This window comes from Dermacentor silvarum, chromosome 4, assembly GCF_013339745.2.
Source record: "Dermacentor silvarum isolate Dsil-2018 chromosome 4, BIME_Dsil_1.4, whole genome shotgun sequence".
NCBI lineage: Eukaryota > Metazoa > Arthropoda > Arachnida > Ixodida > Ixodidae > Dermacentor > Dermacentor silvarum.
The window spans coordinates 231,770,797-231,794,198 of NC_051157.2; the positions used below are offsets into that span (position 1 = coordinate 231,770,797).

Here is a 23,402-nt window from a genome sequence, read left to right on the forward strand (position 1 = left end):
TCTCGTCAAATCTGTCCGCATTTTGAGCACAATGGAAGCGAGTCGAGATGCGAACACGTCGACCGCTTTCCGACCGAGGCGCACAAGTGAAAAATTATTCGAGAGCTGCGAACGTCCCGTCGCCAGAGCTATATCTTCATTCCGCACAAATACCCTCAGAGTAAACTCCCCGCGCCGCAACGAAAAGCCTCTCAAAGCGCCGAGGACGCGGCACGCACGCGTCCTCGAGCTACTTTGTCTTCATCGCTTCAGACTCCGTTGAGCGTTGGCACACGGTCACTTAGAAACGAAGAAATTGGTACTGCCAGGCGACAAAATATAACTTCTTTTCATGCGGACGGCAAAAATGAAATAAAATTTAGGCCGCCGCCATTTTGCTGGTAGGCTACGCGGCTAGGCTGACATTATCAGCGCGAGAAGTTTTAGTGATAATTTCGCTAATGAATAAAAATAAGCTAATAACATCTTAATTGCTACCTTTAGGGCGCATATGTTTTTGCGGAATCGAAGCCGAGGAGTAGTAAGTCATATGTAATCTTAGCGGAAATCCTAAACTAGCACACCTCTCAATATACGCGACCGTAAACTGTGCTACGATTATAGCACGATATACATGAGCGTTCCAGCTAACCGTTTCCTAAAAGCGTGCCATCAACAGTTTCGGACAAGCTTAGCTGTAACGTCGAGGCATTTTTGGCAGATTTTGCGGACAGATACCTTGAAATTGGTGCCAGTTTTGTGCTACTAGATACCTTGAAATTGGTGCCTTTGTACTAAGCTGATATGACTTTACTTGTCGGCTTCAATTCCTCCTATACATATGCTTGTGCCCTAAAGTTAGTAACTAAAATTAACAAAATTCTCATTAAATTTTTATTGATGGTAACGTCCTGGGCCCAGCCACGCATAGCATGTCTACAAAAACCGGCAGGAGCTTTATTTTTAAAAAATATGTCGCACATAAAAAGAAGCATGCGGTATAAAACTAACACGGAAGCCACGGCAATCAAAGAACAAATTCGTCGCCTTACTTATCCATCTACTATGGTCGTGAACCCGCGCAGCAGCACCTTACGTATGTCGAGTCAACTCCTGTCCTGCGTCAACCGAACAGCTTCCCAATTTTATCTCGCCACGTATCCCCTCTGTCATGTCTCCCTTCCTCTGCTACCCATTCTGTTACCCTAAGATGTTCTACCTCTTACGCGTATTGCGAATCTGCTTCCTAACCTCAACTACAGTATACCTGCAATCGATAACTACACGAGGCCATATTTATGTCTTGACAACTTTCCGTTCCATCACTCGTTGTGCACTCTTCCTCGCAAGGTACTTTGTGATTACTTTAGTTTGGCCGTATAGAAGTACTCATCAGCAGAGTACGGTGAATATATGCTTTTATACTCAAGGACAAGGGTCAGCAGGCGCCAATGACTTCAAAAAGCCTGCTCAATGCGCTCCTGTACATTTTTAAAGCTAAGCTTTATATGTCTAGGCGAAATCGTATATGGCTACGCACGAAATCGCCTTTGTACAGAAAACTATCATCAGCAACATTGGCTCGAGCGTCATCGTCTTCTTCCGCAGCTGGCTCGTTGGCGCCCCTCGGTTTGCGCTCGTGCCACTGCTCCCGCGTTCGTCATCGTCTTCTTTCTCAACAAGCTGCGTTGTCACTCATCATTCCAGCGTAGAATTTCTGTCGTCGTAATGGGGAGGCCGCGTTTACGGGGGTATGAGCCATTGCTTAAGGAGGTATGAGCCATTCATTGCCTTACGTAACGGACAGATTTAATTTTGAAGCAATTTCGAAGAATCGCAAGCGGCAATGGCCTGCGAATGCTGCTAACCACGCCGCCGAGCAAACTCGAGAAAACGGCGGACTGCGGGCATACCGTCTGTTACGTCGTTCTCTCCGTCGCATTCGAACGTGTGCGTATAACCTCAAAATTGAGAAATACTTTAATGAACTCTCGGGATCAACCAAGTCATAAACACTGGGGCCGCGCGTTTCAGCTTCGCTGGTTAACCATCTTCACGGAGCGGAAGGGCCGACGAATGTTTTTAAAATTATTCTGCAGATTCGTGAGCATTTGGCCAGAATAAAATCGCCCTTTGCAATTGATAGGCTGATTGCAGAACGCAAACGCTTTCTCCCTCGTCAGATTGCTCCACATTACTTAACTAATGATCCAACCTCCTTAAATTCTGCCCTTTGAACACACATACTATCCTGCGCTGCCGAAACTATGTCCTTTGGAAACAGCAGGTCACATTCCCCTTTCATCTTTACATTATAGCTTCTCTAATCTCATATCTTAAATAGTGTAATAATTAATTAAATAGTAAATCGGTCATAAAAGTCCACAGCTGAAACTTTACTCTAGCATATCAATAACGCAGCTATGTGCTTTGCATTAAGGTTCTTTCAAACAGAATTTCGGAGGCATCAAAATCAGCGTAGCTTATATTATATACATCGGGCGTTACAGGTTTAAATATATTCAAGCTGAACTTCACCCTCACGTCATTACATGAATAAGAGAAAACTCTACTAATCACTCACAGCATGTACATGTTAATTAAGGCGGCTTCCAATCAAGTTCTTGTAACCTCAGGTGACCCACTAGGTTCTGTACTAGGTTCTATTGTTTTCTTAATATATCTTAATGACTTACTTCTGCATATTACCTGTAAAAATCGCATGTTTAATGTTTATCGTTGATTGTGTTGTTTACCGACTTTGCAGTTACTGACAGTAATCACCACATCTCATTACAGCATAACCCAAAGAGCTTTCAAAACAGCTGCTTAATGGTTCTGAACGCAAACTAATGCAAACTGATGTCGATTTAACGTCGCCGTGAGCATCTAATATTTTCCTATTAAAGCATAAAGGTATTGAATGCGCTCAATGCTTCAACGTGCGTGTGAGGCCCCGTGCGCTAGAATTATGCGAAACGTAGGAAGTAGTAAAAAAAGTCGCAGTTTTGCCCGAAAGGCGAAGCATCGATTGCGATAGCAAATTAGTAGAGAGCTAAATGAAGCAAGGATAGTAGTTTAATTGGCCGTATAAAGTTGTAAACATTCGCTTACTAACTAAATAGACAAGCACTGTGTCACGCGCGCACAGGTAAACATGAAGACGTCTCGCTCGATGACCGCGGAAAGTCGCTGTGAAAACGCCGGAGTGAGAAAGCGCCCCAGCAGCAGCGGGCAAATTGACCTTCGCTCTGTCTCTCACCTCGTTTCAACGCAAAATAAACGTCGAAAGCAGAGCGCATACGAAGCTACCGGCACTCGGCGCATGCACTTTGCCCCCATCGCAGATCGCTTTGAAGATACAGCCCGAGCGGCCGCGCTGTGAGCTGCAGCCGACGGAGCTGAACGCACCCCCCTCCCTCTGCGTCGCCTCGCCCCCGTGCCTCGAGCTCGCGAAAGAGGACCATAAATAAATAAATAAATAAACAAATCAGTCTTTTATTTTCTCTGAAATAGAGAAGGAGACAGGACTAAAAGCTCGCAAACTTGACAGAGGTCCTGCCCCCCCTTTCAATTTAGCAGTATAGCAGACCAACAACAAAAGGTACTTTTATTGAGATAGCAATTATATGGGCACACCAAAGCGGATTTCTGCCGTCGGAGTCGCCGTCAAGTTCCATATGATGTCAACGGCGATGAAATCGTCGCCGCGCTCCGGACGCTGTATGTGCGAGTGAAAAGGGGCGAGGGACGCGCGCTTTCACGGGGAGCGAACGCACGTCGGAGAGCAAACGCGCGTTCTGCGCCCTGCTCCTTGAAGGGCTGCCGAATTAAGCGTATCTTTCCTCCTTTACAATCACCATATACAGAGAGCAAACGCGACTTCTTCCGTCGCGAGAAAGGCCGTGGCGAGACGGGAGGGAGGGAGGGGAGGCGACGTTTAGCTGCGGCACCAAATGCGTATTTATATAAAAACGTTGCGAGGCGAGAAGGTGGGTAAGATTTCCGACGCTGCTCGACGAGTGTCCCATGCATTCTGATCTCGTCGAAAACCTCCGAGCCGCCCCCAGAGGGAGACGCGTCTGTCAAGACGCGGCGGTCGGACGCATGCCACGTCGGCTCCGTCTGAAATCGATGAGTGTTGTGAAAATTTGCCCTACATCCACCCGAAACTGGTCTCACCGTCTCCGTGAAGTTGCCAGGAACCTCTGGATACCATATTTGTCCAGGTGGGCCTTTTTTCAGCAATTTACGACTGGTTGAAACTCACGCCACGCACGAGCCTGGCTAAGCCAAACGCCGGCGGGGCGAACGCCGAGGCTCCCTAGCCATGGCGGTGGCCGCGAAGGCAGGCAATGACCCCAGCACGACGCAGAGGATGGAACTCGAGGCCGCGGAAGCACGGCAAGACCCTATACCCGGAGAAGATGAATATCTTCAGATCATGGTTCGCCAAATGCAAGAGAAGCTCGCCAAGACGAAGCCAACGGGCTCTGCGCCAGCCGCCCAGCAACAGGCTCCCAAAACAGGATTGGCTCCCGCAGCTGGCGCTGCCTCCGATTCTCCAAGACGAGGAGGGCAGCAAGTGCAATGGAAGCCGACACAAACACCTCGGATCCGGCCAGATGAGTTGGTGATTGTGCTCAAGCCAAGACTTAACGTGGATCTCCGTGCTGCGTTCGGTCCAGGCGGGATCGGCACCGCAGTGCAAGGCCTCACCGGTAGTACCGCGAACGCTGGCGTCTCCGTGTGGCCGGTATGGGATCAAAACATCGTTGTTGTGGGAGTGAAGACAGAAGCCCTGGCCTCGAAGCTTATCGGGGACGTCACGCTGACAATCGGGGACCGCCAAATACCGTTTCACGGACATTTAAAATCGGCTGGAGAAACCTGCAAAGGCGTCATCACCGTTGCAGACACCGAAACCTCGGAATCCCTTCGGCACAAGCTCGAATGGATCGACGGCGAAATCCTGTACGTGCGGAAATTAGGAACATCTAACGTCGCAGTGGTGACTTTCAAGGGACGTCGCGTTCCAAGATTCATTCACTACTGTTCCGAAAACGTGCCAGTGCGTTACTACAAGAAAACGGTTCCGGCATGCTACCGGTGTGGCACGCTGGGCCACAGAGCGGATGCGTGCCCCAACCCGGATGATCAGCGGTGTATTCACTGTGGTGCGAATGTGAACATCACCCCGTCAGGCCCAACGAAGCACAACTGCCAACCCAAGTGCCTCATTTGCGGCGGAATCCACTTCACTGGCTCTGCGGAATGTGTGGGAAAATTCAGGAAGGCATGGAAGCCCACTCCACCCCAGCTGAAACATGGACAACCGGGACACCACAAACAAGGGGGACCAGCACCTCCCGCGAATGGCGTAAACAAGCCACATAATTCCAAGCAAAGGAAGACTGGACAGCCCAAACCGAGCAATGTACAGGCCGGGCCGAGGTCGAAGCCGCCTACCTTCCAGGCTGGGGATTTCCCCCCACTGGTAAGCCCGCAGCAAAAGGTGAGCAGTTGGGCAGGGGTCGCCTCTCAGCCTCCCGCTACCACCTCCCCCTCCCCTTCCGAAATCGAAATCAGCAAACAGCTAGAAATTATGCAAAAACGAATTGCCACTCTAGAACGCGAAAATCAGGCGCTGAAAGCGATGCAGGCTCCACAACGAACGGAGCCGGAGTCTATGCAGGCCTCGGCCAGCTCGGACGAGGAACAGGAGTCTGGGTCGGACCTATCAGGTTATACAAGCGTCTCGAAAACCGAAACCGTCGTAACAAACTCGGAGGGCATAGAGACACGTCTTAGCAGGCTGGCAACAAAATTTGAGGAAGAGAACAAAATGATAATGGAACAAAACAAACTTATGGTGGAACACATTATTCCACAACAGGTAAACCTTGCAGTCCAGGCAGCGATCCAGGACCTGAAGCAGAGTCTCGTGCCGATACTCACGGCCAGCATACTTCAGACCATCCAAAATTGGCTCACTCCCCAATTGGAGGAAATCAAAGCTAGCACTAAGATGCCGGAACAACGTCGACGCAAAATTGTTCATCGTAACCCGGCAAACTCTGAATCCGAGGGCACTATGGAGCAACCCATTGCACATCAAATCGAGACTTCCATGCCTACTCAGGCTCCCACGCAGGCCCCAGTGGTGATGATGCCACCCCCTCAACAATAAATTCATGATGGCAGGCATTTCTAAAGTTAATCATAAAAATTCCAAACAAGCGAAATTAGAGATTATCCAATGGAATTGCAGGGGCTTTAGAGATGGGAAAAAGAGGGCCACTCTCCATCTCTACCTGCAGACCCTAAATTCAATGCCGGCGGTCATAGCCTTACAAGAAACCGGACTGCAGGCGAAACTGCCTGGATACAATTCATTTCAGGGGGGTACGTCCACCTGTATTCTCGTACATAAGGAGTGTACCGCTCGTCAGATAGACCTCGATCTCTCGGAGGGGCATGAATACACGATGGTCAACATCCTACCTAATAAAAGACGAGACCCTAGCGTATACGTCCTTAATGTTTACAGTTCCCCCAAATGCAAGCGAAGCGTCTTCAACGAAATATTTTATAAAGCAGTTAGGGAAGCGGATAAGCATCCACTAGTGATCGTGGGTGACTTTAATGCCCCCAGCTACCATTGGGGCTACACTCGCGAAATCGCCAAAGGTCGCAAATTGGCAGAACTCATTTCCACGCTCCGTCTATCGCTCCTTACAGACCCGATGCAACCCACTAGAGTTGGAAATTCTGCAAACCGGGATACATGCCCGGATCTAACTTTGGTTAAAAATATATCTCATGCAACATGGGAAAACTTGGACGATACACTCGGTAGCGATCACTGTCTCCTCAAAATCACTATTTCCGCTAAAGTGGCCCGCACAACGTGGAGCCAAGCCAAGCTTACAAATTGGACAGCTTTTCGCTCTCATGCAATCCCCTCTGTTTTCGGAGCGGGTGGGTACACAGAATGGGCGAAACAACTCACTGCCACAAACTCGAAGTGTGTCACAACCCTACAGACCACGGAAGACATTCCTGCAGTAGACAATCACCTCCTCCATCTTTGGGAGGCCCGCAGGAGTTTAACCAAACGCTGGCGGAAAAACAAACTCAACCGCAAGCTCAAACTTCGAATAGCTGAGCTGAGCATGCAAGCGGCGGAATACGCGGCCCAACTCAACGACTCAAACTGGACAGAACGATGCAATGCGGTAGCTAGGCAGATGAACTCGAAGGGCGCATGGCGCCTTTTCCGCAGTCTCATTGACCCCACGCAAACCAGAGGAGAAACACAAAAACAGCTCCGCCGGGCCTTGCAAGGCTTTCATGGAACCAATTCCCAGCTAGCCGATGCTCTTTGCGATAAATACCTATGCCGCATGCTGGACCCGGACAAGACTGCATACGAATACGCGGGCAGGGAAAACCATCAACTCGATGCTCCATTTGCCATGCATGATCTGAAAGCGGCGCTGGGCAAAATGCGCAGGGGCACCGCGCCAGGCCGAGATCATATCACTGTAACACTTCTAGTAAATCTGTCGGATGATACCTATTGGCATCTATTGGAATACATTAACGCGATCTGGGACGGCCAACCGCTTCCAATCGATTGGAAAACAGCATTAGTCACCTTCATTCCCAAACCCGGCAAGCAAATTAGTACAGACAACCTCAGGCCCATATCACTTACTTCGTGCGTAGGCAAACTCATGGAAGCCATGGTTAGAGACCGCCTCTCTCCGTACCTCGAAAGTAAGGGATACTTCGCGGATACCATGTTTGGTTTTAGGCCACATATGTCTGCACAAGACGTCCTCCTTCAACTAAATCGAGACATCATCCAACCCACCTATTCGACACACAATGACAGGGCAATTCTTGCTCTCGACCTTAAAGGTGCGTTCGATAATGTTAAACATGAGATCATTCTGACCAACTTAAGCCACACTCATTGCGGTAGGAAAACCTTTGCATATATCAGAGACTTCCTCTCAGATAGGCTGGCGATTCTCCGCATAGATGATGAGGAACATGGACCCTTTAAAATGGGTACGCGAGGGACCCCGCAAGGGGCGGTCATCTCCCCGTTACTATTTAATATAGCTATGATGAATCTCCCGCAGGTTTTGGCACAGGTAGAGGGGGTACATCACGCACTATACGCTGATGATGTCACAATTTGGGCAAATCAGGGCAGTATAGGCGAAATGGAAGACCGTCTCCAGCAGGCCGCCTCCATCGTGGACGCCTACGCGACTCAATGCGGATTGCAGTGCGCTACAGCTAAATCCGAACTCCTACATATCCGAGCAAACGTAAAAGACAGAACGACCCTGGACTTGACTCTATCAGGGAGTTCCATTCGGGTGGTCTCTGAGATCCGAATCTTAGGCCTTCTCATAAATAACAGAACAAAAAACGGAACTACGTTGGACAAGTTAAGCAAAGTAGGGGAACAGGTAGGACGTATGATCCGCCGAGTCTCAAACAAACGCGGGGGGTTACGAGGTAGGGACGCGCTTCGGCTCGCCCACGCCTTTGTAACCAGCAGGATTCTTTACTCAACTCCGTATTTAAGAATGACTAAACACGACGAGAACAGGGCTGATGTAATCCTCAGGAAAGTAACCAAACGCGCCTTAGACCTGCCCATCACCACTTCCAATCAGAAACTATCTGCCTTGGGGGTTCTTAACTCTATTCAGGAGCTCAGGGAGGCGCACCTCACAAATCAATACACACGGCTTATGCAGACCGCCCCGGGGCGTCGCCTGCTGGACCGCCTGTGCATTCAACACAACTGCGAACCTGAACACACGGAGCGCATCCCAGAGCTGTGGCGCACTAAACTCTGGGTGCCCCCACTCCCTCGTAATATGACGAAAGAAACACATGAAGGACGAAGACAGGCACGTGCCAAAGCGCAAGAAAGACAGCTTGGCTCCCGTACTGGGGTTTACTATGTGGATGTAGCCGGACCTTCGCCCAGGGGATATTACACGGCGGCGGTTGTACATCAGGGAACTCAGGTGGACGGACTCTCATTTAGAGCCGCGAATATAAACCAAGCAGAGGAAGTCGCTGTCGCCTTGGCGGCTGCACACCCTCAATCCAAATGCATACTCACAGACTCTCGAAGGGCTTGTGAAAACTACTTGGCAGGGGAAATCTCTCCGCTAGCCAACAAAATTCTGAGACTCTGCATCAGGGATCGGGATCCCGCACCAAAACGAATAATCTGGACTCCAGGCCATCAGGGCCTTCGAGGTAATGAAGCTGCAGACGCAGCAGCCCGCGCACTTATTCCCCGGGAACCTCCCTGTTGCCCTAAACAGCCTGAATGTCCTACTCCCCTACTACGGTTCAGTGCAATTCGACATTACTTCTGCGAGCAGCGCCGGGTGTACCCCCCTCCGGCAAAAGGCCTATCCAAAACTGAAGAACGCGTCCTACGGCGCCTCCAAACTAATACGTTGCTCTGCCCAGCTATAGTAAAGCATTTCGATCCCAAAATCAATGGGCAATGCCAGCACTGTGGTAATTTGGCAGATCTGTATCACATGGTCTGGGCCTGCCAACAGAATCCCAATCTATCCCCTATTCCCCACCCAACTCGAGAGGACTGGGAGGCGACCGTGCTCAACAGCTCCGGACTAGAGAAACAACGAGCTCTGGTCCAACGGGCTCGAGTGGCGGCTTCGACCAATGACGTCCCGGACTAAGGATGACACCTAGTTTCATGGAGCTCACGGGCTTCACCCTCTCTCTTTGTTCAATAAAAGTTTTCACCACCACCACCCCCAGAGGCACCGGCAACACTCACCAACGCCGCGCGCGTTCGGTGCGAACGGGGGCAAAACGCCGACGGCGTCGACAACAGTTCTGCGCGTTACTGGAGCTGCTGCATGTCCAAGTTTATACAGCTAATAAAACTACCATCCTTACTCCGTAAAGCTCTCTACTAATTTGCTATCGCAATTGATGCGTCGCCTTTCGGGTGAAACTGCGACAAATTTTTTTTTCACACAAACAAACAAAAAACACTACGGAAGAAACAGCGCTATTCATTACGCTACAAAAGAAAATAGCAACAACGATATGGGAAAGAAATATACATTTTATAAATGTATGCGGTGTCATCACATGAACTTGTTCAGAAAAAAAAATGTTTAATAGCCATATTCGAATGCTCTAAAGGGTCAAAGATTTCTTGATTTAACTTATTTAATAACACTGGCAGAGTATAAGAAATAGATTGCTCGGTGTAATATGCTCTAGGTGTCGGAACTAACCACATTTCTTTATGTCTGGTCTGCGGAATATGGGTGTTTTTTGCAAGTTCTGCCAGATGACCAATATAATTTTCGTCATTTCTTGAAGAGGATTTGAAGCCCATTAAAAGTATGTAATTGTATAAGACAGACTGGTAATATTTCATATTTAAAAAAAAAGGTCACGTGTTGGGAAACAGTAACGCAAACCAACAATGCCAAACCACAGCTCTTTATTGAAGAAGGTGCAACTTGGACAAATTAGTGATACCCGTAGTACCCCAAACGGTGCTTACCTCTGCCTGCTTTCCTCCCTCGCGTGCGCTACATTGCGCCGCGATTGCCGGCTCACCCTCGTACGCTTTCACTCGCACACAAAGCATACAGCGCGCGGCGACGATTTTATCGCCGTTGGACTTTATACAGAACCTGACGGCGACGGCAGAAATGCGCTTGGAGTGTGCAATTGCTATCGCAATAAAACGTGAGATTGACAAGCGTCTCATAAGAGTGAACAGAAAAGAAAATCAGAAAGGCAAAGGAGCGAAAATTAAGGTGCCGCGTTGAACGTGATTGAGCGGTGCAATGATAAATTCGGATTGCTTCGGCCAGGTTGGTATAGCACGCGTGGGCATCCATGCCGGCTGACGCACACGCATCCTCGTCAGCTTCGCCTCCCGCATGGGCATCTTTTATAACGTGCGCACGATGCTGTACCGAACACAAAGCATGCGCGAAGGCACGCACACGGACAGCAAAGCTGCTCGGGGACAGAAAAAAGAAACGGCGCACCATTCATCGCCATCGGTACTACGCCAAGCAAAATTTACTAAATTCTGGGGCTTTACGTGCCAAAGCCAACATCTCATTATGAGACACGTCGGAGTGGGAAACTTCGGATTAATTTTGACCACCTTTTCGCATTTCATCCCCATCGAAATTCGCATTTCGGTAATCAAACCCACAATCTCGTGCCCAGCAGCGTAACACCACAGCAACTGAGCCATCACGGCGGGTTACGCCAAGCATCTATCACATTTGTGTCCAAATCACGATGAGCTAGCAGGCTATGAGATGTCGACTTGGGTCAAGCGTCTTGACTGCACGTCGATCAGCTTCGAGGCAGGCGGAGGACACACGGACTCGAAACGTTGCAGAGGAGAGCCACACACAAGCCTTTCCAAGCATAGGGACTGATGAAACGTCCGCTTCAGCGTGAAGCAGCGAGGAAAGGACATGCACGCACTTTTTCAACAGTTCGCAAGATGATGATAAGGTATTCCCTTCTTATTTTGTCTTGCTCCCAAAACTGCTTCAACTCAGACGCCGAACCCGACGAGGAAAAAAGTTGTTACCCCGATATGTCAGCTCGGAGAAGTAGGAGAGAAAAATGATGCAGCCCGGATGAGGGCTGATAGCCGGAAACCCCTCTGGAAATATACCATTCAGCACTGAAGGCACAACGGTAGATAGGAATCGGCTCCATCGGTTCCTCCCCAGTGGATCGAACAAAATCCTTCTTTTCCCCCTTTTGTTTTTAATAAAGCGGAGTAGCCAATCGGGCTTTCATCGTTTTAAGGACTTGGGTTGCCGTAGACCGTCCGTTTACGTTACCGACGAAAGAACCATTTCGCTTAAGAAAAATGCCAGTGTGCCGAAAAATACAACGCCGTCTAATAGCCACCAGAGTAAACAGGTGAGTCTACTCTTGCAGTCCCGCTAGACTAGTAGCGCGAAAGTAGTCATCGAGCCCAGCGTGCATTACGTCGCGTCACGAAAACCAAATGATTCACATAGTCTTGCAGATGTAGGCGCAGAAAACATGGACACAAAAGTTATGAAAAGGTCAACACAAGTGCCAACTTTAAACTGAAATGTATGGCGGAAACGAAGGAAGATAAAAAGAAAACACAAATTACCAACAATGATTGTCAAATAGTCGAACGTTTCAAAAGACCTACTTGGCTTTACTATAGGAAATAGTGCGCTTGGCTGCGTGCATTTGTTTCGGTGAGGACAGCGTTTTTTATTTCATTGCGTAATTCCCCAAAGAACAGAGCCGTGAACCAGCACATCTGTGGCGGCAGTACAGTTCTCAAAAAGAGTTCGACAAGGAACGCGCCATGCAACAGCTGTGCTCTGACCTGACTTGCCGTCGCAAGTGAAGGAATCCGCCTACAAGAGAAAGGCTTGCACGATGGGAAATGGTCTCTAATGATAAGTGCGCAAAAAATTGCTGTGGTTTAGTTTTGGTTAACCCTGGTTGATAGCGAAAGCTTCACTGCCCTGGCTAGGCCCATTGTCGAGCTGTGGCCGAGGTGTGGTTTCGCAATGATACAGTGTTTATTCACCATTTTTTATGCCTATGAAGACACTGCGGTGATCAGTAAAGTAGTGAGACTTGGTTGCAACTCGCAGCCGGGCCCAACTCTACTCGGGCAACGGCGGCATTGTCTCCTTTCACAAATTTTAAAGAACCCCAGGTGGTCAAAATTTCCGGAGTCCCCCACTACGGCGTGTCTCATAATCAGAACTGGTTTTGGCACGTAAAACCCCATAATTTAATTTTTTAATTTTAGCTCCCTAAAGGCCTAAATATAATACGATGTAGCGTGAACGCGCGCACACGTTATGTCACGTTGGCGAGAACAACAGTGGCTATAGTTCGACCGATGGTTCGACGTACAGGCACCGCCAACGTAACCGGACGCGCGGCTAATGCGCTCCGACGCGCCCGGCGTCTGATGACGCTCGCCCGCGTTCCGATAACGTCGGACTATAAACGCGCCTTAATGCTCTCTTGTGGTTTGACCTCTAGCTCTCAAGGTGAAAACTGTTGAGTCGCCGACGGCTGCCCGAGGTAGCGTAATGAAGCTTTCGCTTCAAAAACATATTCAGACAGCCTTGTGGCGGCAGTCCGAGATACGACAATTCATTGGCTGATAACGATAATGAAGGTGAGCCTATACACATGCATGGACAAGACCTATGATAGCTTTCGCTTCAATGATTTCTCTTGTAAGACGATTATGACTACGACCTAGAATGACACATTCTTCTAAAAAAAGGTTTGCAATCACACGCTTTGCAGTGCTGCGCAAGAAAACCCCCAGCTGTAATGCAATTCTTAGCATTGTAGCTATGTTACACCGGCTATGTTACATAGCTACATCGGCCAGTTTGACCGACATAACGTTTTCCGCACTTGAGTGGAAAGCAATAAACAACACAATGTGTGCAATTAACGAACTTCTTTTTATGATTCTTTCACAGCTAAAAGGAGCCTCCTTATTCGGATTAGTGAGCTTGCAAATCCTCATAAGCTTGTTAGGGGCAGAAAACACTGCACGAATATTCTCTCGCTTGGCGATTTTCTTAAGATTGTGCGAGAAGATGTGGATATAAGAAATAATGCTTGTCCTACCCCGAGTAGTTGTAGGATTATCTTCGTGCTGGTTGTCTTTTCTAAACTCTCTCAGAATCCGTTCTCCTACTGACACTTGTAAGGACACGCGATAAAGCCGTTAGCACTGAGAAGCAAAGCCATAGACAAAATGGTATGGTGGCACGATTATTTCGAAGCATTATTAAGGCAAAGGTTAGCAATGCCACTCCGGCTGACCTTGAGGCCGAGGTTTCTATGCTGGTGCCAATAGTCAAAGGATGGCTTGCCCCCCTTGACGTTACCCACGAGCTCCCAGAGAATGACACGATCCGGTTTTTAGATTGGCGCTTAGCTTGTTCCGATATTCACACGTGTTGCTACTATGAACCTCGTGCCAACAAACCACTCCTTCCGTTTTATTCTGCTCATTCTAAGTCGGTCAAGAGTGGCATTGCTAACCTTTGCCTTAATAATGCTTCGAAATAATCGTGCCACCATACCATTTTGTCTATGGCTTTGCTTCTCAGTGCTAACGGCTTTATCGCGTGTCCTTACAAGTGTCAGTAGGAGAACGGATTCTGAGAGAGTTTAGAAAAGACAACCAGCACGAAGATAATCCTACAACTACTCGGGGTAGGACAAGCATTATTTCTTATATCCACATCTTCTCGCACAATCTTAAGAAAATCGCCAAGCGAGAGAATATTCGTGCAGTGTTTTCTGCCCCTAACAAGCTTATGAGGATTTGCAAGCTCACTAATCCGAATAAGGAGGCTCCTTTTAGCTGTGAAAAGAATCATAAAAAGAAGTTCGTTAATTGCACACATTGTGTTGTTTATTGCTTTCCACTCAAGTGCGGAAAACGTTATGTCGGTCAAACTGGCCGATGTAGCTATGTAACATAGCCGGTGTAACATAGCTACAATGCTAAGAATTGCATTACAGCTGGGGGTTTTCTTGCGCAGCACTGCAAAGCGTGTGATTGCAAACCTTTTTTTAGAAGAATGTGTCATTCTAGGTCGTAGTCATAATCGTCTTACAAGAGAAATCATTGAAGCGAAAGCTATCATAGGTCTTGGCCATGCATGTGTATAGGCTCACCTTCATTATCGTTATCAGCCAATGAATTGTCGTATCTCGGACTGCCGCCACAAGGCTGTCTGAATATGTTTTTGAAGCGAAAGCTTCATTACGCTACCTCGGGCAGCCGTCGGCGACTCAACAGTTTTCACCTTGAGAGCTAGAGGTCAAACCACAAGAGAGCATTAAGGCGCGTTTATAGTCCGACGTTATCGGAACGCGGGCGAGCGTCATCAGACGCCGGGCGCGTAGGAGCGCATTAGCCGCGCGTCCGGTTACGTTGGCGGTGCCTGCACGTCGAACCATCGGTCGAACTATAGCCACTAAACTAAAGCCTAAACTAAACTAAAGCCGGTTGGTCGTTCCGTACTCAAGCGAACACAGTGAAATAGTCAAGTCAGCAGTTAAAAAAACAAAAACAAAAGAAACAAGCTATTTATCGACTGACAACGATAAAAAGTTAACAAAAGAAAATAACAAAAGGACACAAGACAAACTACCCTACTGAAAAACCCCGTATTCCCCATAACTCCTATATCCAATAACATCATATGAAATATAGGAAAAACAGGTTTTTGTATGGGATCCTATATGTTACATATCGGATTATTGGATATGGGAGTTATGGGGCATATGAATTTTTCAATAGGGTAGTACACCTGAACTTAATATAACACAAGGATTACGACAAATAAATATGACGAGCTATTAACAGTAGATATAAAAATAAAACAGGGCGCGGTTCAAATATACAAGAATACACTTAACCATAGTTCACTAAAACAAAGTTCCAAAGAAAACGAAGTTCAAAAGAAATCCAACGATGTCATACACGTGGCCGGGCAGCAGCAGCAAGTCCATAAACCGTAAAGTCGGCGCGCAGAGCTTTTCCGAAGAATGCCGGCGAGCCGATCTTGTTGAGGTGGATGCGATTGCTGGGCTGGGTTTCCCGGGAGTCTAGATCTGACGACTTCTCTCAAGCAGGTTGAGCTAACTTGAGGCGAACTACCGTGAGCTTCGTTGCAGACGTTGGTTTGTCGTCTCGTACGTCAACTAGTTACTCAGAGTCCCGACGTGGCCTAGACGGCCCAGGCGATACTGGACGGCACTAGCACCTCGACTGCTTCTCAGCCGATTACAGGCTCAGCTTCAAGGCTCATTAGCAGTGCCTAAAACCTGCGCTTAAATAGCCTCTCCTTTCCCTAGTTCCTTAGGTCGGCGAAATGCAGGTATGCAGAGTTCACCTAATTATTTCATGACTCCTCCCAAAAGTCTCGACCGCGCCCCTTTTAATCAGGGGCGAGGGAACGGTTGATTGGTTGTTGAACAGCGAGGGAACGGTTGGACGAGGGGACAGCGGCCGCCGGCTATACGGCGCCCGTTAATCGGCGTGTCGCTGTCTCGAAACTATACCGCACCGTGAGACCACGACGTTTTTGACGCCCGTTAATCGGCGTGTTACTATCTCGAAACTATATGCCCCACCGTGAGACTACGACGTTTTTGACGCCCGTTAATCGGCGTGTCGCTGTCACGAAACTATGCCGTACCGTGAGACCACGGCGTTTTTGACGCCTGTAAATCGGCTTGCCGCTATCGAAAATATATGCCGCACTGTGAGACCACGATGTTTTTGACGCCCGTTAATCGGCGTGTCGCTATCTCGAAACTATATGCCGCACCGTGAGAGCACGGCGTTTTTGACGCCCATTAATCGGCGTGTCGCTATCTCGAAACTATATGCCCCACCGTGAGACTACATCGTTTTTGACGCCCGATAATCGGCGTGTCGATGACTCGAAACTATGCCGCTCCGCGACACCCTTCCACCTTCCTTTTTGCTCGTTCTGAGCTGCGCTACAAGCCTAAACGTCATGACATACCAACTCGCCCAAACTGCTACGCTTTTGACCTCGTCTAGAAAGGACAACACTGTCGCACTCTGTTCGCGCAGCTTATCAGACCACTAAGCACGACTGTGTTGGAACGTGAGCGATTGGGCACTTGCGCTACGGGCTGTAATTACCGATTCGCAAGGGCGCACAAGCGAGCAACACGACGTGAAAGAGCAGGGAGCGCGCGTACCTGCTAGCAGACTAACCGGAAGTCGTAGGTTCTTGCTCGACCAATCGACATCGTCGTCCCCGTTGACATCACCAGATGTCCCCTGATGACATCACGACGACCGCTGGGTATACCGGAAAGGCTCGGAGAGGAGCACGGCATTATGTTTTTATTTTGTGGCGCGTCCGCGGCGCATAGCGCTGCCGCGTTTCGCATCGTTGATCGTGACGGCATTCTGAACTCGATGCGTGCGCGTGTTTACTTGAAATATTTAAAAAATATCGGAGGTGGCCTAGGGGCCCTTTAAGGGGGTATGAGCCATTCACTGTCTTACGTGACGGACAGATTTAATTTTAAAGCAATTTCATTTCGAAGAATCGCAAGCGGCAATGGCGGGCGGATGCTGCTAACCACGCCGCCGAGCAAACTCGAGACATCGAACGCAAGTGTTTATGGTTCCACAATAACTTGTTCCTCATCAGTGTGATCCACAGCGACACAATGCCTTGGAAGTGTTGAATGACCATTACGCTACCAGTGGAGAAGACCTTGGTGAAATTACGAGTTTGCGGTACGCGTAAGGAACCTTTAATCAAGGGAAAATTGCCTGCGTTCAGCACTGCGAACGGGTATGTATAGGCCTACACCACGGCGCTACGTCACGAAAATGCGGTGGCGCTGTCGTCGGAATTTAGTTTCGCTTGGTAGGCACTCCGCCGCCGAGCCGCAGCCCATGTCGCGCCTACCACAGCAGCCGCTGGGTTTCGCGGGTGTTTGTGCGGTTCCATCTGTGAGGTCTTTATTCTATGATTTTACAATGAAAGAAACGCAGTATGTGGACGAGCTGAGTTGCGTCGAAATACGCAAGAGACTAAAGTTTTCATAGGTTTCCTGTTGATGAAAACCGTCGCAAGCAATGGGCCGCTGCGGTAAAAAGCGAAAGTTGGATTATGATCCAGATCATCCATTATGCGCAATACATTTCGTAACCGTTAAACTTCTCTTTTATTTTGATTGGCGTGCATTAGCCGATCTTAGGATCATATACGATAGGATCGTTATTAGCGTGCCATTATAATTGCTTGCCGCACTGTGGGAAAGCTAGATTGGGATTAGCCTTGAATGTAGGTCGAGCGAGCAGATGCCCCACAAAACACGTCACCTTCGAATTTGTTTTCATCTCAAAGAATTGAGCCCCCAGCAGTGTAAATATCCTATCACACGTTCACATACGCAGGCAGCAGGGTCACAGCTGCGTTTATTGCAGTGTGGAAGTCATAAACGCGCCTAATCGTGTCAATTAAATTTCGAGCGCGAAACAAAATGTACAGTGTTAGTACAGAGTTGGAGCGATCGGACGGCCGCGTACAACAGCTAGCTCACATAGCGCGGGCCTACACAGGCGGCGTCGCCGTAGAGCCAGTACCTCGCCGGTCCCATCACCGAGGCGATCGCTTCTATCACCGCTCACGGCGACGTAGAAATCGGCTACAGCTTGTTCTTAACATGAAATAGCGCTTAATAGAAAAAATTATCTCGAATTTGCACGTGTTTCGTAAACCAGCGTCCCGTACTAAACCACTGGCGCGAACGGCATTTCGCCTCGCAGACGGAAACCAAACATCGGCCGTCTCAACGAGACGGCTCGGCTGGCTTGCAAGTACTACGTTTCGTTTGCTATTCGCACCAACGACACCAACAAAACCAATTCATTTAAGCCCACGTTAATGGTGTTGTCAAAAATATGCGCACAATGATGAGCAGCAGGCCAGGTCGCAAGCGCTGTCGGCCGTCACTGCGGCGGTCAACGAGCTAGGCCTAGCGTCTCGTTCGGCCGTATCCCGATGGGGGCGAGATGCAAGAACGTGCACTGGGTGCACATTAAAGAATCTCATGTAGTCAAACTAAATACGGCGCCCCCACTACTGTGTGTTTCATAATGAAATCGTGGTTTTAGCTCCCCCACCCCATTAAAAAAAAGATGCGCCATCCGCGCGTGCAAGCGGTGCATGGCGGCGAACGTGGGCGGAGCCAAACGTTGGGCGGAGCCTACGCGACGTCGCTATAGGGCCTAAAATATATCGACGGTGCCTACCGCTGTTTACAAACATGGTGTAGGTCTATACCCTCCATTTGTTGTGATGGTCCATCTTCAAGGAGTGGAAGGGCCGACGATTTTTAGGTGCGAAGCACCTAATGCGCTCGGGCTGTCGGCGTCTCCTGTCGTAGTCACGGTAAGCAAGAGGCTCGTGCTCGCACTCGGCACGCGCTCGTGCTACTGCTCCCGCGTTCGTCGTCGTCGTCTTCCACAGCTGGCTGCGTTGCCGCTCATCATTCCAGCGTCGAATTTCACTTCTCTTCTGTCGTCGTATAATGAGGAGGCCGCGTTTACGGCGTTGTGAGCCATTGCTTAAGGCAGTATGAGCCCATTAGCGGTGCATCACTGCATGCTTCGCACCTCCCCAGGTTTCACGTTAGTGGAGCTGGATTTCGCTCCTTGGGTCATTTGACCCTTACGCATAAAATTAAATTCACCGCTCAAACCGAGCCTACGACTTAACTCGTGCTAACTGTAATAACTATTAAATGCCCACACCACCATGGCGGCCGTACTCGCGTTTTTTTTGCATAGATATTCTCTGAGCCATTGCGGCGCTCAAAGAACTGGAGAGGCAAGCTCGCTCAGAAGCAATATACTGTTTAGAAGAAGCGCAAAGTACAAAGGAAGGGCACTGACCTCCTGAACGACGAATATCTCGTAGATGAAGCAGACGGCGACCACGGTGATACCTTGCTCCTTGCAGAGCGTTGCCACCACCACCAGGACCACGCACGCCGCCAGAGGGCGCCACTCTACAGCGGAACAGAACAGGACACGGATTCCATTAAACTTGCGTACCCGGCGGATTTTTATTCCAGCTCAAAGGAAATTCAAACTACGCTTACTTTGTGAAGAAAGAAAAAATAATGCAGTAAAGACAAAGAGATAACCGCGCAAGCACAGGTCTTTCTGCACGATGTCCGCTATATAAATCTGTTTTCGTTCAAGCAAGACTCGGGTTATTCCTTATCCCTTTCGCGACGAATCAAATGTCTAACGACAAATCTCGCAGCATATGTTTTGGAACGTAGCTGACACTCCTAATACATTTACAGAAGCCGTCTGGGTAGTTTCTAGATAAAGTGCACTGATGTCGCCGAACACAAAATTAAAGCAAATCCCTCTTAAAATTCTGCGAAATTCCCATACAGGTTACGGCACTACAATTACATCTTTCCTTCGATGAACTACCTGCGCTCCATCTTGGTTTCTGTGTTTCGTCTTTAGTTTTTTTTATTTAAAGATTCAGCCACAACTGTAACCAAGGACTTTGGGCAGCCGGTTTAAAGCAGTCGAAAATGAAAGTAAACTTAGGGGTTCTATGTGCCAAAGTTGAGTAGTGGGAAACTTCGTATTCATTTTGACCCCCCTGGGGTTCTGTGACGTGCACGCGATGCACAGAGCACGGGCGTTTTCGCATTCCGCCCCCACCGGAATGCGATCTGAGCACTGCAACGTCATTGCCACTGAGCTATACTGAGGCGTGTCTCTTGACCTGATGGTTGAAACCGCTTCGCATTTGATGCGGGCAGTTGTTCTGCAACGCGTTTGAAAAGCACAGCAGATTTGTGCGACGTTGTGGAACCACAGTTCAATTTCCAGCGGCATTGCCTCTTTCGAGCAGTTGAATTAACCTCAGTTGAATGTAATGAAACTGCACACTTCAAAACGCGGCACGCAGAGTCACCCGGAAGAAGGCAACGGATTTAGTCCGGAAAAAGTAGATCGTGCCGAAGGTCTTCTCCACGCTGGCTCGGCCATTAAAGACACTATAAATACGCCCACCCTTCTTTCTTCCCGTAACAATATTAACGTATGTTTCTTCTTTAGTATTCGACAACCCAATGTCATTAAGATTGTAGGTATATCTATTGTTTTGAACGTCTTTGGGTAATCTATTAACACAATATAAAGAGGTTAGCTGTACTCCGGATATTTTTTAAATACCTAATTGATGACATGGATGGGATTCGTTGGATGCGCTGCTGCCGTCGCCGATTTTGTATCTGTGCCTTAGTGACGGATTCTGCGCGCTGCATGGTTGCTTCTTGAGCCACGTGATCGGGCTCGGCGAATGGAAGTGCGAGCGGCGTATGGAAAATAAACGCGCCAGTGTGCTCACTCTGGGTACATATAAACCTTTTCACAAACCGACGTTTGAGTAGCGCCATTGCCCGACACGGGCGACATCTAGCGTCAGAACATGCTATGCCGCCATTTTGGACTGTGGGCCTTGCGAGAGCAGGCTGGCCGCACTTCGGTTGTGTGATCTTCGCCGAGCATTATTTCGATTGTTTTCTTCCGCTTCGCTTGTCTTGTGCTGCTTGACTTGTTACATGTTTCACGCGCTCGCGTGAGCGCTCAGTCTGAAGTGCAATGCAAATAGAAAGCCCAGCCAGTGGATCATGGATGTGGCGTTTCGTCGTCGGTAGCGGCAGCAGCCACGTCTGCTTCGTCGAGACCTGGCGTGCTAATCAGCGGTATTTTAAGTGCGAAACACTTTAGGGGCCGGGCTGTCGGCGTCCGTTGCGCGTGTTTACGCCCGGGCTGTCGACGTCGGCATCCGTCGCGCGTTTAAGTGCAAAGCACTTTAAGACCCCGGGCTGTGGGCGTCCGTGGCGCGTGATCACGTCCGGGCTGTAGCGCTAGTACAGCACCGGCACATTATTGCTTCGCACTTTCCCCGGTTTTCACGTTAGTGGAGCTGCATTTGTTACCCCGCTCTTTGCTGCTCTCGAATGTAATATATATTTTAACACGAAAGTGTTTTATGCCGGGGTCCACCAAGACTTCACTGACGTCATAGAACATAATACAAAGAAAGAAACCAGAAGAAAAAGTTCCACAAACATGCAAAATTTGGAAATCGAACCCACGACCTCTCGGTCCGCGACGATAGATCGCCGAGCGTTTAACCCATTGCGCCACAAACGCATTTGCAGAGAGCTACACAGACGCGCCTTATATATCTAACACTCCTCCGTGTACCCGCGCTCTTGCTCGGGGCGGTGCCGCCGCCTACGAGCAGAAAAGAGAAGTACTGCATTATGACACTAACGCGCACCGACAGTGGACGCTTCGGTGGTCTCAGCACTACGACGCCTCGATGCCAGCATTCGAAGGGACGCTGGCATCAAGAAGCACTACCAACGCCACCTAGGTGGCGTTCACCGTACTCAGCACAGCGGAGCGTGGCCTCCGCAATTAGCTCTGAAAATGTTTCTGAAGTTGATCGCGGAGGCTGCAATTACGACGCGCTGTACGCGCTGATTTGACTCGGTGACGATTCAGTTACGTGCTTTGTCTTGCGCGTTGTATTAGTGTGTCAGTTACGTGCTTCGTCTTTCGCGTTGTGCTAGCGTGTGCAGCGTAGTGCAGCTTCCATATGCACGACGGTTGCTCATGGTCATCGACGTTGGTAGTCGTGATGGAGGAGACGTGCCACCAGGCGTCAGCGTGGGTGCATCAACGCCTAAGGGCGCTTTAGCCACAAAACACCAATAGACATTATATATCAATGTGCAATAAACATTACACTACTTCTGTGAAGACACGTTTCACTTTCGTGTTCTATACCGATTCCTATATAAGAGGGATCAACCACATTTTTTTTTCATTGTTATTGCTGAGCATATGTGACTGTGGTCGTCGATTGAATCTGATCACCATTTCGCTTCGCGGTTGAAGGTTACCTCATTTAGCGAAAGCAGGCGCGTACGTAGCTGTCCGGCAATGCTTAGAACCAGGCGCCGGCGGCCAGCCGACGCGTGTCAGCGGTTAGTAGATATGCGATGGTTATTCCATACGCTTCCGACGCAACTCAACAGCTCAGTCATGCAAAATTATTGAATCTGGTGCAGCGCAGGGTGCTTATCACCAAATGTCAAAGCAGAAGCGTAGCGATCGAGCTGCGCCGTACCTGCGGCGAACTGATATAGCCCAGGTGCTAGATTTCGAAATGACCCTTATGTGCAGGGCCGCGCAGGTGGCGTGTGAACGCAGAGACAATGTTTTCGCGGACACGGGGGCTGCATACATCTTCCATAGGGCACGCTTTTTCCAGATCGTTGCGAAGTGTATTTACCGACTAGTTCTCTCGCAGAGTGCTTCAATTCGTCTCATACCAGTGTCACCCGGCCACTTTTGATGGCGATCGAGCCCAGTCTGGATCGGAATGTTTGACCGCGATTGGCTCCCTTCCGCAGATTGAGCACAGAAGCCAATCGCGACCGAGAAATTTGATCCAGATCGGGCTCGATCACGATCAAAAGTGCGCCGTGTGTCCCCCGTATTAGGCACTGGAATGAAGTCGTGTTTGAAAGAATAATACATGTAGCCTCTGCCACTACATACGAGAAAATATTGCATCGAAGAGCTGACAATTCTCGCAACCTATTGGGAAATATGCCGAAAAGGGTTTACCAAAATGCGTTATTTAACCGATATGTGCATTGGTTTATATTAGATTGAAATGCCAAGTCCTCAGGTTATG

General features: G+C 49.0%; 1 protein-coding gene across 5 annotated transcripts in view; it reads right to left on the reverse strand.

The window, feature by feature from the left end:
- Positions 1 to 23,402, reverse strand: part of LOC119449313 (protein O-mannosyl-transferase Tmtc3) — a 731,059-nt gene that overhangs the window by 184,268 nt on the left and 523,389 nt on the right. For all 5 annotated transcript variants that reach the window (XM_049666410.1, XM_049666409.1, XM_049666407.1 and 2 more), the window contains one exon: positions 19,547 to 19,662. In XM_049666410.1, the coding sequence (XP_049522367.1) occupies positions 19,547 to 19,662 (116 nt within the window). The remainder of the gene's footprint in view (positions 1 to 19,546; positions 19,663 to 23,402) is intronic.